The sequence below is a fragment of the Heptranchias perlo genome, chromosome 18, assembly GCF_035084215.1.
Source record: "Heptranchias perlo isolate sHepPer1 chromosome 18, sHepPer1.hap1, whole genome shotgun sequence".
In the NCBI taxonomy this organism is placed as follows: Eukaryota; Metazoa; Chordata; class Chondrichthyes; order Hexanchiformes; family Hexanchidae; genus Heptranchias; species Heptranchias perlo.
Window position 1 is genome coordinate 3,919,812 of NC_090342.1, and position 16,620 is coordinate 3,936,431.

At 45.1% G+C, this 16,620-nt stretch overlaps 1 protein-coding gene across 1 annotated transcript in view; it reads left to right on the forward strand.

Moving 5' to 3' along the window:
• Positions 1-16,620, forward strand: part of mybpc1 (myosin binding protein C1) — a 126,252-nt gene that overhangs the window by 91,924 nt on the left and 17,708 nt on the right. Inside the window, exons 25-27 of the mRNA XM_067999993.1 lie at positions 211-299; positions 3,429-3,624; positions 11,943-12,082. Coding sequence (XP_067856094.1) covers positions 211-299; positions 3,429-3,624; positions 11,943-12,082 — 425 coding nt within the window. The remainder of the gene's footprint in view (positions 1-210; positions 300-3,428; positions 3,625-11,942; positions 12,083-16,620) is intronic.

The following is a 16,620-nucleotide window of genomic DNA, read 5'->3' on the forward strand; positions in this document are numbered from 1 at the left end:
TGTGTGCGTGTGCACACGTGTGCGTTTGCCTGTGTTCATGTGCGTGTGCATGTGTGTATGCCTGTGTGCGTGTATGTGCGTGCGTGTGCACACGTGTGTGTTTGCCTGTGTTCATGTGCGTGTATGCGTGTGCGTGTGCACCTGATCCTCACACCGAGATGACTTTATAATTTGCTAATTGCTGTGTGCTCTATTGTTCATCTCTTTCAGAACCCCCCAAAATCCGACTCCCTCGCCAGCTGAAGCAAACATATATTCGCAGAGTCGGGGAGTCGGTTAATCTCCTGATCCCATTCCAGGTAGGGACGAGCGCCAGGGGGCGAGGGCTTGTGTCCTGTATCTCTGCAGACTTAAACCTGCCACTGAGAGTTGGGTCGTTCATCATGGAACGAATTGGGGAAGATTGTGGCTTTGTGCGAAAGTGTAAAACGGGCGATAGCGAGTGGGCAGCTCGTTTACATCTCTCCCCATTGACCCCAACAGAAATAAAAATGGGGAGAGATGTAAAACAGGCTGCCGATTCGCTATCGCCTGTTTTACACTGTAACACAAAGTCGAGATCGGCCCCCATTCACTTTTTAGTCAGTGTGTAAATTTTGAGCTTTCTTTCTACATGACATCATTTTATTTTGAATCACAAAAAAAATGATTTGGGAGAATCTTCACCTTCACCGGCTGGGTGACTGGGTGATGAGCTGGTGAATCACCCACTCATTGCAGAACCCCCCTACCTCCCCCCACCCCGATTTTCATCCCACAGAGTCAGTGGGTAGCGCTCTCGCCTCTGAGTTAGAAGGTCGTGGGTTCGAGCCCCACTCCAGAGACTTGAGCACACAATTCAGTGCCAGTACTGAGGGAGTGCTGCACTGTCGGAGGTGCCGTCTTTCAGATGAGACGTTAAACTGAGGCCCCGTCTGCCCTCTCAGGTGGACGTAAAAGATCCCATGGCCACTATTTTAAAGAAGAGCAGGGGAGTTCTCCCCGGTGTCCTGGCCAATATTTATCCATTAACAAACTTCACTAAAACCAGATTATCTGGTTATTATCTCATTGCTGTTTGTGGGATCTTGCTGTGCACAAATTGGCTGCTGTGTTTCCTGCATTACAACAGTGACTACACTTCAAAAAACAAGATACTTAATTGTCTGCAAAGAGCTTTGGGACATTCTGAGGTTGTGAAAGGCGCTATAGAAATGCAAGTTCGTTCTTTCTTTCTATGGATTTCAACGACGAGGTGTTCCGTTTTACCCGATTACCAGGTGGTGAAGGTGAAAATTACCCCATAAACTCTAAACGCCCAAAGATATTCAGCCCATGGCCGTCCTTCCATGTGAACCTTGTACAGTTTTCTCTGTCACGGACTCTCCCTGATTCATTCAGTGCCCGAGGGAAGGAGATGACTACAAAAATGAAGTTCTGCCAAAATTTCTGCCCAACCCTTGAATGTTAAAGAACACGCATTCCAGGGTAGCAGTCTGAGGGAGCGTTTCCAACATTCACCTTTAATGCAGTCTGGACTTATTCTGCATTAAGGTTGCGGAATAAGTCCAGAGTCAGAGCCCTACCCAACTCCCGAGAACGGCACGCTGAAATCCTCCCTCTTCAGCCTTTCCTGGTAAGTATATCCTCTCAGTTCTGGTATCATCCTTGGGAATCTTGTGAAACCGTACCGAGGACCTAGTCTCACACTATACATAAGTGTGAGGCGGTGCATTTTGTTAGGAAGAGTAAGGAGGCCACACACTGCTTGGATAATAAGAGTCTAAATGGGGTAGAGGAGCAGAGGGATCTGGGGGTACAGATACACAAATCACTAAAAGTAGCGACGCAGGTTAATAAGGCCATAAAAAAAGGCAGGTCAGTAACTGGGGTTCACTTCTAGAGGAATAGAATTGAAAAGCAGAGATGTTGTGTTAAACTTGTACAGAACCTTTGATTAGACCACACTTGGAGAACTGTGCACAGTTCAGCTCTCCATATTATAAAAAGGATATAGAGGCACTGGAGAAGGTGCAAAAAAGATTCACAAGGATGATACCAGAACTGAGAGGTTATACCTATCAGGAAAGACTGGACAGGCTCAGACTCTTTTCTTTAGAAAAGAGGAGGCTGAAGGGAGACCTGATAAAGTCTTTAAGATAATGAAAGGGTTTGATCGGGTAGACGTAGAGAAGATGTTTCCACTTGTGGGGGAGACCAGAACTAGAGGTCATAAATATAAGATAGTGACTAATAAATCCAATAGGGAATTCAGGAGAAACTTTTTGACTCAGAGAGTGGTTAGAATGTGGAACTCCGTACTACAAGGAGTGGCTGAGGCGAATAGAATCGATGCATTTAAGGGGAAGCTGGATAAACACACGAGGGAGAAAGAAATAGAAGGATATGCTGATAGAGTTAGATGAAGTAAGGCGGGAGGAGGCTCGTGTGGAGCATAAACACCGGCACAGACCAGTTGGACCGAATGGCCTGTTTCTTGATGTAACTACGAGCATGGAATATATATCTAGAGAGGTGTCAGGCTGGGCGTGAGAAGCAGCTGGGATGGAGGAGGATCCTGGGCACTCTTTAATTTGATCGCGGCCACCCACGCTTTCTAAATATTTAAACAGAGGCTGTTGGGAGGTTCAAGGGGCCCTCCAGCGGAAAACCTTCTTCTGTTGGGGTCCAGAGGGGCACGGACGCTCCTCCGAACCCCACGAGGAAAGTTGCTGCCTCCCCTGCCCCCAGACTCCTCCACCCGCTACCCATCATCCCTCCCGCAGGACCCCTCCCGCGATACCCCTCTCCCACGATTCACCCTCTCGACGGCGAGGCTTCCCTAATGTACCTCCGGTTTCCTCTAATGTCAGTTTCCTCCAGCCGCCCGATCCTCCGCGCACGCCCACCGGCCAGCTGCCACTTTCCAGATTTTTCCTGATGTTTCGGGCAGGCAGCTGACCGGCAGCGTGCAGAGGAAGCTCGGATTTGAAATCTGGACACTCACTCCACCCATCCTAACCGTAACCCTAACCTGAAACTCACTGGGAGTCATAAAGTCGACCATCATAAAATCACACGTGGAGGTAAAAGATCCCACGGCCAATATTTATCCCTCACCCAGTATTACTAAACACAGATTATCTGGTCATTTATCTAATTGCTGCTCGTGGGAGCTTTCTGTGCATGAATTGGCTGCCGCGTTTCCTACATTACAACGGTGACTACATTTTAAAATTACTCCATTGGCTGTAAAGCGCTTTGGGGCGTTCTGAGGCCGTGAAAGGCGCTATATAAATGCAAGTTCTTTCTTTTAGTGGTAGCACCTTCCACCAGTCACAATGTGAAGGACCTCCCCCCCCCCCCCCCACTCCGTCCGTTGCTACACAATGGGCATTGAATCGGAGTTGAGTCATGCACTGATGTATACTATTAACCTTTATCACCAGGGTAAACCGAGGGCCAAGGTCATCTGGACAAAGGACGGAATTCCCTTGGATTTAAGTACAGTCAGCATCCGCAACACTGAATCAGACACGGTGCTGTTCATCCGCAAAGCTGAGCGGAAGAATTCGGGCAACTATCAGCTCACGGTCCAGGTGGAGAACATTGAGGACAAGGCCACACTAATCATTCAGATAGTTGGTATGTAACATAAGATACATAAGAAATAGGAGCAGGAGTAGGCCATCCAGCCCCTCGAGCCTGGTCCGCCATTCAATAAGATCGTGGCTGATCTTCGACCTCAACTCAACTTTCCCACCCTATCCCCATATCCCTTGATTCCCTTCGTGTCCAAAAATCTATCGATCTCAGTCTTGAATATACTGAACGACTGAAAATCCACAGCCCTCTGGAGTAGAGTATTCCAAAGATTCACAACCATCTGAGTGAAGAAATTCTTCCTCATCTCAGTCCTAAATGGCTGACCCCTTATCTTGAGACTATGCCCACTAGTTCTAGACTCTCCAGCCAGGGGATCAGCCTGTCAGCATCTACCCTGTCAAGCCCCCTCAGAATCTTATGTTTCAATGAGATCATTTCTCATTCCTCTAAACTACTCAATCTCTCCTCATAGGACAACCCTCTCATCCCAGGAATCAATCTAGTGAACCTTCGTTGCACCACCTCTAAGGCAAGTATATCCTTCCTTAGGTAAGGAGACCAAAACTGTACACAGTACTCCAAGTTTGGTCTCACCAAAGCCCTGTACAATTGCAGCAAGACTTCCTTACTCTTGTACTCCAACCCCCTTGCAATAAAGGCCAACATATCATTTGCCTTCCTAATTGCTTGCTGTACCTGCATGTTAACTTTCTGTATTTCATGTACAAGGACATCCAAGTCTCTCTGGACACCAACATTTAATAGTTTCTCACCATTTAAAAAATATTCTGTTTTTCTATTCTTCCTACCAAAGTGAATAAACTCACATTTCCCTACATTATACTCCATCTGCCACATTCTTGCCCACTCACTTAACCATCTATATCCCTCTGCAGACTCTTTGTGTCATAGAGTCATAGAGTCATAGAGTTATACAGCACGGATAGAGGCCCTTCGGCCCATCGTGTCCACGCCGGCCATCAAGCCCTGTCTACTCTAATCCCATATTCCAGCATTTGGTCCGTAGCCTTGTATGCTATGGCATTTCAAGTGCTCATCCAAATGCTTCTTGAATGTTGTGAGGGTTCCTGCCTCCACAACCCTTTCAGGCAGTGAGTTCCAGACTCCAACCACCCTCTGGGTGAAAAAGTTCTTTCTCAAATCCCCTCTAAACCTCCCGCCTTTCACCTTGAATCTATGACCCCTTGTTATAGAACCCTCAACGAAGGGAAAAAGCTCCTTAGTATCCATCCTATCTGTGCCCCTCATAATTTTGTACACCTCAATCATGTCCCCCCTCAGCCTCCTCTGCTCCAAGGAAAACAAACCCAATCTTCCCAGTCTCTCTTCATAGCTGAAGCGCTCCAGCCCTGGTAACATCCTGGTGAATCTCCTCTGCACCCTCTCCAAAGCGATCACATCCTTCCTGTAGTGTGGCGACCAGAACTGCACACAGTACTCCAGCTGTGGCCTAACCAGTGTTTTATACAGCTCCATCATAACCTCCTTGCTCTTATATTCTATGCCTCGGCTAATAAAGGCAAGTATCCCATATGCCTTCTTTACCACCTTATCTACCTGTTCCGCCGCCTTCAGGGATCTGTGAACTTGCACACCAAGATCCCTCTGACCCTCTGTCTTGCCTAGGGTCCTCCCATTCATTGTGTATTCCCTTGCCTTGTTAGTCCCTCCAAAGTGCATCACCTCGCACTTTTCCGGGTTAAATTCCATTTGCCACTGTTCCGCCCATCTGACCAACCCATCTATATCGTCCTGCAGACTGAGGCTATCCTCCTCGCTATTTACCACCCTACCAATTTTTGTATCATCAGCGAACTTACTGATCATACCTTTTACATTCATATCCAAGTCATTAATGTAGACCACAAACAGCAAGGGACCCAGCACCGATCCCTGTGGTACCCCACTGGCCACAGGCTTCCAGTCACAAAAACAACCTTCGACCATCACCCTCTGCCTTCTGCCACTAAGCCAGTTTTGTATCCAAAGTGCCAAGGCACCCTGGATTCCATGGGCTCGTACCTTCTTGACCAGTCTCCTGTGGGGGACTTTATCGAAGGCCTTACTGAAATCCATGTATACCACATCCACTGCGTTACCCTCATCCACACGCCTAGTCACCCCCTCAAAAAATTCAATCAAATTAGTCAGACATGATCTTCCCTTGACAAAGCCATGTTGACTATCCCTGATTAATCCTTGCTTCTCCAAGTGGAGACTAATTTTGTCCTTCAGAATTTTTTCCAATAATTTTCCTACCACTGATGTTAGGCTCACTGGCCTGTAGTTCCCCGGTTTTTCCCTACTCCCCTTCTTGAATAATGGTACTACATTAGCGGTTCTCCAGTCCTCTGGCACATCCCCTGTGGCCAGAGAGGTTCTGAATATATGTGTCAGAGCCCCCGCAATCTCCTCCTTTGCCTCACACAGTAGCCTGGGATACATTTCGTCCAGGCCTGGGGATTTATCCATTTTTAGGCCTGCTAAAACCGCCAATACCTCCTCCCGCTCGATGTTAATATGTTCGAGTATATCACAGTCCCCCTGCCGTATTTCTATGTCTACATCGTCCTTCTCCATAGTGAAAACAGATGCAAAAAATTCATTTAGAACCCCTCCTACATCTGCCGGCTCCACACACAGATTGCCATTTTTGTCCCTAATGGGCCCTATTTTTTCCCTAGTCATCCTCTTACCCTTAATATACTTATAAAACATCTTAGGATTTTCCTTTATTTTGCTCGCCAGTGTTATTTCATGGCCCCTCCTTGATCTCCTAATTTCTTTTTTAAGTATCCCCCTGCACTTTTTGTACTCCTCTAGGGCTCCCTCCGTCTTTAGCCTTTTGTATCTGCCAAAAGCCCTCCTTTTTTTCCTAATCCATTCTCGTATATCCCCTGACATCCAAGGTTCCCTGGAGTTCTTGGAACCACCCTTGACCTTTACGGGAACATGTTGCCATTGTATGGTCTCAATCTCCCTTCTGAAAGACTCCCATTGCTCCGATGCGGATTTTCCTACAAGCAGCTGATCCCAGTCCATTTTGGCCAGATCCTGCCTTATCCTATTAAAATCGGCCTTCCCCCAATTTAGAACCTTTATTTCTGGCCCCTCCCTGTCCTTTTCCATGACCACCTTAAATCTCACCGTTTACTTTCCCACCTAGCTTTGTAGCATCAGCAAACTTGGATACATTACACTCGGTCCCTTCATCTAAGTCATTAATATAGATTGTAAATAGCTGAGGCCCAAGCACCGATCCTTGCGGCACCCCACTAGTTACAGCCTGCCAACCTGAAAATGACCCATTTATCCCTACTCTCTGTTTTCTGTCCGTTAACCAATCCTCTATCCATGCTAATGTATTACCCTGAACCTCAAGAGCCCTTACCTTTCGTGTGGCAGCTTATCGAATGCCTTTTGAAAATCCAAATATGCTACATCCACTGGTTCCCCTTTATCTGCCCTGCTAGTTCCATCCTCAAAAGATTCTCATAGGTTTGTCAAACATGATTTCTCTTTCATAAAACCGTGTTGACTTTGCCTAATCATATTATGATTTTCTAAGTGCCCTGTTACTACATCCTTAATAATGAATTCCAGCATTTTCCTGACTACTGATGTCAGGCTACCTGGCCTGTAGTTCCCTATTTTCTCTCTCCCTCCTTTCTTGAATAGCGGTGTTACATTTGTTACCTGCCAATCCGTTGGGACCGTACTAGAATCTAGGGAATTTTGGAAGATCATAACCAATGCATCCAATATCTCTGCAGAACCCTAGGATGTAGGCCATCAGTTCAGGGGATGTTTTGACTTTTAATCCTATTAATTTCTCCAATACTTTTTCTTTACTAATATAAATTATTTTAAGTTCCTCACTCTCATTAGACCCTTGGTTCCCCATTATTTCTGGTATGTTTTTTGTGTCTTCTACTGTGAAGACAGATACAAAATATTTGTTTAACGTCTCTGCCATTTCCTTACTCCCCATTATAATTTCTCCTGTCCCTGCCTCTAAGGGACCCACGTTTACTTTTGCTACTCTCTTCCTTTCTTACATACTTGTAAAAGCTCTTACAATCTGTTTTTGTATTTCTCGTTAGTTTACTCTCATATTCTATTTTCTCCCTCTTTATCAACTCTTGGTCATCCATTGCAGGTTTCTAAAACTCTCCCAATCCTCAGGCTTACAAATCTTCTGAGCAACATTATAAGTCTCATCTTGTAATCTAATACTATCCTTAACTTCTTTAGTTAGCCACGAATGGATCACTTTTCCCATGGAGTTTTTATTTCTCAATGGAATGTATATTTGTTGAGAATTATGAATTATTTCTTTAAATGTTCACCATTGCTTATCTACCATCATATCTTTTAATCTAATTTCCTAATCAACCATCAACCTTAGCCAACTTGCCCTTCATACCTATGTAATTGGCTTTGTTTAAGTTTAAGACTCTAGTTTCGGACTTAAGTATGTCAGTGTCGAACTCAATGTGAAATTCTATCATATTATGATCACTCTTCCCCAGAGGATCCCTTACTATGAGATTACTAATTAACCCTGTCTCATTACACAACACAAAATCTAAAATAGCCTGTTCCCTAGTTGGCTCCATGACGTATTGTTCTAGGAAACTCTCTCATATGCATTCCATGAACTCATCCTCCAAACTATTTTTGCCAATTTGATTTGCCCAGTCTATATGAAGGTTAAAGTCCCCCACGATTATTGCATTACCTTTGTTACAAGCTCCTCTTATTTCTTGATTAATACTCTGTCCAACTGTATAACCACTGTAAGGGGGCTTATAAACTACTCCCATCAGTGTTTTCTGCCCCTTGTTATTTCTTATCTCCACCTATACTGATGATACATCCTGATCTCCTGAGCTAAAATCCTTTCTCACTACTGTCCTTATATCATCCTTTTCCATTTTGTCTGTCTTTTTGAAAAGTCAAGTACCCTGGAATATTTAGTTCCCAACCTTGGTCACCCTGCAACCACGTCTCAGAAATGGCTACTAGATCATACCCATTTATCTCTATTTGTGCAATTAATTCATCTATCTTTGTTGTGAATGCTTTGTGTATTTAGATAAAGTGCCTTTAATTTTAACTTTTTATTATTTTTCCCTGATTTGACCTTATTCACAGATGCACTACGACCGTTAAACTCTCTGAACCTTTCTGGTACACTCTGTTTATCTTTACCCAAATCATTACACTGCTCTATGGCCTTGACTTTTCTCTTTAGATTTATAAATTTACCCTTGTCTGAACCCTCCCCCTCCACCCTATTTTTAGTTTAAAGCCCTACCTGCAGCCCTAGTTATTCGATTCGCCAGGAGACTGATCCCAGCCCAGTTTAAATGGAGCCCAACCCAATGGAACAGCTCCCTCTTTCCCCAGTACTGGTGCCAGTGCCCCATGAATCGAACCCCCTGTCTCCCACACCACTCTTTGAGTCACACATTTAACTCTCTGATCTGTTTGACCCTGTGCCAATTTGCGTGTGTCTCAGGTAGTAATGCAGAGATTATTACCTTTGAGGTTCTGCTTATTAATTTAGACGCTAGCTCCTCAAACTCCCTCAGCAGAACCTCTTTCCTAGTTCTACCTGGATCGTTGGTTCCTACGTGGACCATGACAACTGGATCCTCCCCCTCATGCTCCAAGTTCTTTTCCAGCTGTGAGGAGATGTCCTTAATCCTGGCACCGGGCAGACAACACAGCCTTCGGGACTCCCGGTCACGGCTGCAGAGAACAGTATCTGCCCCCCTGACCATACAATCCCCTCCCACTACTACATTCCTTTTTACTCCCCCCACTTGAATGGCCTCCTGTACCACGGTGCCGTGGTCAGTTTGCCCATCCTCCCTGCAGTCTTTGTTCTCATCCACACAGGTAGCAAGTACCTCGTACCTGTTGAACAAGGTTAAAGGCTGTCTCCTCCATCACTGCATCCTTGGTCCCCTTACCTGCCTGACTCGCAGTCACACCCTCCTGTCTCTGACCACTGAACGAATCTAAACCACTACCTAACCTAAGGGGTGTGACTGCCTCCTGGATCAAAGTGTCCAGATAACTCTTCCCCCTCCCTGATGCATCGCAATGTCTGCAGCTCAGACTCCAGCTCAACAACTCTGAGCCGAAGTTCCTCGAGTTGCGGACACTTCCTGCAGATGTGGTTACTCGAGATCTCGCTGGTCTCCACCAACTCCCACATGCTGCAGTTACCACACATCACATGCCCTGCCATCCAATCAAACCTTATTTTATATATTTAATTAATCAAAGTTCTTATGTAATTAATTGACTTGGTTTATTTTTAGGTTTTTTTAAAACTAATTAATTTATCTACTTTGTACTAGATTGCTGCTCTTTTTAACTGTTTAGTTTTAAGGCTTTTTAACTAACACTAACAGACTAACCACTAAAGACACTAACCACCACTAAGGACACTAACCACTAAAAACACTTACCAATAAACTAAATACTTACACTGAACTGCCCTCGGCACTCCTCCGTGACGTCACTTTTTGTCTTTTTCTTGATTTTTTTTTGATGTCACCCCTCAGGTCCACTCTTCCCCCCTCCTTTTAAGGATCGCTCAGGTCCACTCTTCCCCCCTCCTTTTAAGGATCGCTCAGGTCCACTCTCCCCTCTCCTTTTAACGATCGCTCAGGTCCACTCTCCCCTCTCCTTTTAACGATCGCTCAGGTCCACTCTCCCTGCTCCTTTTATTCTTACCAGCTTCACACCATTGCACATTCACACAAACCTGCCACTTGCTGGGTTAGTATAAAAAGCGGACAGAGTGCCCACACGTGATTTAGCTTCAGGTCGAGATATGTCAGTGCTGCAATTGATTTTCCTGAAATTCATGCCCTGTTTTATATGAACCTCTTCTGGCCCAATTAGTACATTAGGCGTCTCTCAGAGGAGCGAGCCTTTGGCTCAGCGGGAGCATTCCTGCCTGTGAATCAGAAGGGCTTAAACTCTTGTTCCAGACAGTCCCGGCGAGGGGAGACTGGAGCTCCAGACAGTCCCGGCGAGGGGAGACTGGAGCTCCAGACAGTCCCGGGGAGTGGAGACCGGAGCTCCAGACAGTCCCGGGGAGTGGAGACTGGAGCTCCAGACAGTCCCGGGGAGTGGAGACCGGAGCTCCAGACAGTCCCGGGGAGTGCAGACCGGAGCTCCAGACAGTCCCGGGGAGTGGAGACTGGAGCTCCAGACAGTCCCGGGGAGTGGAGACTGGAGCTCCAGACAGTCCTGGGGAGTGGAGACCGGAGCTCCAGACAGTCCCGGGGAGTGGAGACCGGAGCTCCAGCTCTGATTTCTGGGTTGACATCCAGCGGGATTCTTGTGTCCGGTGGGTGTGGGTGGCCCTCCCTCATCGTATGGATTGTGGGAGTCCATAAAACCCTCCCCCCGTGTAGGACCAACCACCCTACGATAATGGAAGGAGCGTCCACGTCCTACGGCCTGTCAGACTGCAAATCCTTCCACTACTTCACACTAATCTCCAATGGAAGAGTGTGATGATACGAAAACAACATCACCCAAGAGGCCTTAAATAAAATTGCTGAAGCATTATTGGTAACACATATTTGCTTTCTTGTATATGTAAAGATTTATTATCCTGCTGTCGCACTTTTTAGTTTGATTACATTAGCAATGGAGCAGTAACTGTATTGAAGTGAATTTTTTCCCTCCTTTGTCACAGCTAATAGCAGGAGGGTGAGGTGAAGCAAGTCTCTGGTCCCTTGTTTAGGTAGGAGGTAGGCATGGATGAGAAGTAGGCTGAAACTTGGATGTCTAGTATGGGTGGAATGTAGGCTTGGGATGAAGACAGCCTGAATCTTGGATCCCCTGTATTGGTGGGAAATGGACTTGGTAGACAATTAGCCTCAATGTTGGAGTTCTAGTATAGGCAGGGGGTAGGTTTAGGATGGAGGTAAACCAAATCTTGGATCGATGGTATGGGTGGGAGGGGGTAGGCTTAGGATGTAGGTAGGTTGCATCTTGGATCTCCGGCATGGGTGTGAGGAGGTCAGCTACATCTTGCAGACCTCTTACTTGAACCTGGAAGAAATCTCAAAGGCCTCTGAGGTATAATTGAGGGGGGGGGGGGGTGCGGGTGGGGGTGATTATTATTTAGTGAGTTCTGTTTTAGTGTTGACTGGCAGCAGTGACAGGGTAAGACCCGCACAACAGCTGAATGATGAGAGGCAGAGGTTCGAGGAATTATGGGAGAAATAAACAGGCAAATGAGGAAACATGTGGATGGCAGAAAAAAGAGAAACGGTTATTTTAATGAATGTTTTAAACAGAAAAGCCCGGTCCACCCTTGGCCGTGAAAATTGTAGATGTGTGGGATACGAATGCTGAGTTGGAGTGGATGCCACCAAAGGATGATGGGAATTCCACTATCACTGGATACACCATTCAAAAAGCTGATAAAAAGACCATGGTAAGTGTGAAATGGAACCACTGAGGCCAAAGAATAAATCAGAAATGTGAAAGAGTCTCAAATTCCCTCCATTGGAGAGGTGAATTCTGAGGGTATGATAAAGAACTGGATTTTCTTGTTATTTAAGAAACATAAGAAATAGGAGCAGGAGTAGGCCAATCGGCCCCTCGAGCCTGCTCCGCCATTCAAAAAGATCATGACTGATCTGATCCTAACCTCAAATCTAAATTCACATCCAATTTCCTGCCCACTCCCCATAACCCCTAATTCCCTTCACTTCTAGGAAACTGTCTATTTCTGTTTTAAATTTATTTAATGATGTAGCTTCCACAGCTTCCTGGGGCAGCAAATTCCACAGACCTACTACCCTCTGAGTGAAGAAGTTTCTCCTCATCTCAGTTTTGAAAGAGCAGCCCCTTAGTCTAAGATTATGCCCCCTAGTTCTAGTTTCACCCATCCTTGGGAACATCCTTACCGCATCCACCCGATCAAGCCCCTTCACAATCTTATATGTTTCAATAAGATCGCCTCTCATTCTTCTGAACTCCAATGAGTAGAGTCCCAATCTACTCAACCTCTCCTCATATGTCCACCCCCACATCCCCGGGATTAACCGAGTGAACCTTCTTTGTACTGCCTCGAGAGCAAGTATGTCTTTTCTTAAGTATGGACACCAAAACTGTATGCAGTATTCCAGGTGCGGTCTCACCAATACCTTATATAACTGCAGCAATACCTCCCTGTTTTTATATTCTATCCCCCTAGCAATAAAAGCCAACATTCCGTTGGCCTTCTTGATCACCTGCTGCCCCTGCATACTAACTTTTTGATTTTCTTGCACAAGGACCCCCAGATCCCTTTGTACTGCAGTACTTTCCAGTTTCTCGCCATTAAGATAATAACTTGCTCTCTGATTTTTCCTGCCAAAGTGCATAACCTCACATTTTCCAATATTGTATTGCATCTGCCAAATCTCCGCCCACTCACCCAGCCTGTCTATATCCCCTTGTAGGTTTTTTATGTCCTCCTCACTCTCTACTTTCCCTCCCATCTTTGTATCATCTGCAAACTTTGATATGTTACACTCGGTCCCCTCCTCCAAATCGTTAATATAGATTGCAAAGAGTTGGGGACCCAGCACCGACCCCTGCGGAACACCACTGGCTACAGGTTGCCAGTCCGAGAATGAACCATTTATCCCAACTCTCTGTTTCCTGTTCACATTTGACATTAAAATGTGTGCCTCTCTTCCTTCCTTGTTTCAGAAATGAAGAGGTGGAAGTTAACTCAGCCACTCAGTTGCATTAAAGTGTTCTGTGGTTCAAGAAGAAGGCCCACCATCACCTTCTCAGGGCAACTAGGGACGGGCGATAAATGCCGGCCTTGCCAGAGACACCCACATCCCAAGAATGAATTTTTTTAAATCCCTGTGTGCTCACTAAACCTGCCCCTATTATTAATGATAAACATGAGGTGTCCAAATTACCAGCTGCAATTGCCTCACGAGGCCAGAAGATCCAACCCAGGAAGCCCTGACAACTCAGGCCCATTTTGCGTTTCACATTGTTGAATCTCAAATGGTCTTTGAATCAGATAATATACCGTTTCATAAGGACAGGAGCATTATACCGTGTAAAGCACAGTGTATTATTCTGCTGCTAAAAGTCTAGTATTGTGGCCTGTCAGTGCTGCAAGGTGTAATTGCTCTGCATTCTTGATATCGATGCTCAGGTCAGTTACAAACTGGTTTATCTTCTTATTTTCAAGTGCTGCATTCAGCCTCCTGTGTCAATAAGATATTTTCTGATGCAGTGGGAGTTTCTCTGTAGGTTGCAAGTTATTAATGACTTACTTTTTTTTTAAGTGTCACACACTTTGAAGTGTGAAGGATATTTGCATATAGAGAAAACACATGCTGGACATTTTACCTCACTCTCACTCTCTGTCTGTTTATCTGTATAAGTGAATTTCCATGGCATTGCTCATGGTATGTCTGATGATGTGCTGTTTTAGAAGGGCAGGCATGTCCTTCCATGTAGTGCACAATCATAGATGCCGATGTCCAGCCAATTTGGATCACTCCATGTGACATTAAGTAGCAGCTGAGTACATTGGGCACAACAAAGTCCATGGACCCTGTTAACATCCTTGGCTGTTGTGCTGAAGACCTGCACACAAGAACTAGTCAACTTCCCAGCCAAGCTATTCCAGTGCAGCTATGATACTGACATCTGATAATGTGGCCAATTGCCCAAGTTTGTCCAATCCACAAAAAGCAGGATTGGTTTAATCCAACCAATTACTGCCCTATCAGCCTCCTCCTGATCAGCATCAATGTAGTGGGAGAAGGAATCAGTCGTGCCATTAAGTAACACCTATTCACCAATAACTAAGGTCAATGGGAGTCGAAGGGAAAACCTACCAATGGCTGGAGTCATATCTGACACACACGAAGATGGTTGTGGTTGATTGAGATCAGTCATCACGGCCCCTGCACATCGTTGCTGGAGCCCCTCAGGGCAGCGTCCTTAATCCATCCATCTTAAGATGCTTTATCAATAACCTTCCGTCCATCATAAGGTCAGCAGTGGGACTATTTGCTGATGAATCCAGGCCTGGGCTGACAAGTGGGCAGGTAACATTGGACCCACATAAGTGCCAGGCAATGTTTGTGGCTTTTGATAGTTTTCTAGGTTGGCATTTATGTATATTCAATATCGGGTTTCAGGCTTCTGTTGGCAGCTGAGGAGAATGAAGGATGGATCCTGAGGGACAGATAAGGAGGGAAAACAAACATGGTAAAGCAGACAAAAGCAAAATCCTGCAGATGCTGGAAATCTGAAATAAAAATAGAAAATGCTGGAAACCCTCAGCACATCAGGCAACATCTGTGGAAAGAGAAACAGAGTTCACGTTTTAGGTTGTTGATCTTTCGTCAGAATTGATAATAGATGATAAAGGAGAGTTAGGACAAGAGGAACAGCAGCTGGGGACAAGTAAGAACGGGAGACAATCTTGGAGAAAAAACAATGAGATGGAAAGTGATAGACCAGTAGTCACGCAAGATACAAGAGACCTGTATACTTTGGGGATGATGGATGTGCTCTGAGCTGAAATAGTGACAGTTTCATAATAATCTGATGAAAAGAATCTTGCTGAAGAAAAGCAAAGCACCATACATAATTTGATAATTTCACAGAATAATGTGTGCTACAAATTTGATTGCTTGACATTAAGTAGCAGCCTGGTAGATGCTATTAGTTTCTATTATGAATCTTTGTGTAGTGACCAAAATTGAATGGATTAACTTTGTTCAACTTTCTAACTTGGGCAGGAATAGTGAACAAATGTCTTGATATTCTCAAATCTTCAGCGGGGTGGGCGGGGCGGTGGGGAGGAGGAAAGCTGGCGCATTAGCACCAATGGCTCTAAAAATGCTAGGGTAGACTTTTAGACAGCTAATATAGGCCAACCCAAATTTTGGATTATTCATTATGCCACGCTGCTATAACTGTCCTATGGCTTGCATTCAAATTTTTGTTTACAAAACTCTATTTGGCATTACATGTCTCGCTGATTTTCTATTCCTCACTCACTGGTTTGTCCAGTTTGAATTTCTTGGGCCTGGAGGTTTGGAAAGGGGCTGCCCTTAGCGCTGTTGGTGGATAAATCCTAAATCAGAACAGCAAAATCTGTTGGTATCGACAGCTTGAGCTATTTGCAGATTAATAGGGGCTTGTAAGGCTACAAGGAATGGACCTGAGTGGCTCATGGAGTCAAAAGATTTGGATATTCAAGGTATAAGGGGCCTTCCAATTTCAAAGTTTGCAGGTGACACAAAGCTTGGAAAAGTAGTAAACAGTGAGGAGGATAGTGACAGACTTCAGGAGTGGTGAAACGGGCAGACACATGGCAGATAAAATTTAATGCAGAGAAGTGTAAAGTGGTGCTTTTGGAAGCAAAAATAAGGAGAGGCAATATCAATTAAATGATACAATTTTGAAAGGGGTGCGGGAACAGAGAGACCTGGGGGTGCACATGGACAAATCTTTGACGGTGGCAGGACAACTTGAGAAGGCTGTTAATAAAAGCATATGGGATCCTGGGCTTTATAAATAGAGGCAGAGAGTGCAAAAGCAAGAAATTTATGGTAAACTTTTATAAAGCACAGGTTAGGCCTCAACTAGAGTATTGTGTCCAATTCTGGACACCACATTTTAGGAAAGATGTCAAGTGCCTTGGAGTGGGTGCAGAGAAGATTTACAAAAATGGTACCAAGGATGAGCGACTTCAGTTATGTGGAGAGACTGGAGAAGCTGGGATTGTTCTCCTTAGAGCAGAGAAGGTTAAGGGGAAATTTAATAAAGGTGTTCAAAATTATGAGGGGTTTTAGATAGAGTAGAAAGGGAGAATCTGTTACCACTGGCAGGAGGGTCGGTAACCAGAGGACACAGATTTAAGATAATTGGCAAAAATTCCAGGGGAGAAATGAGGAGAATTTTTTTTACACAGAGAGTTCTAATGATCTGGAATGCGCT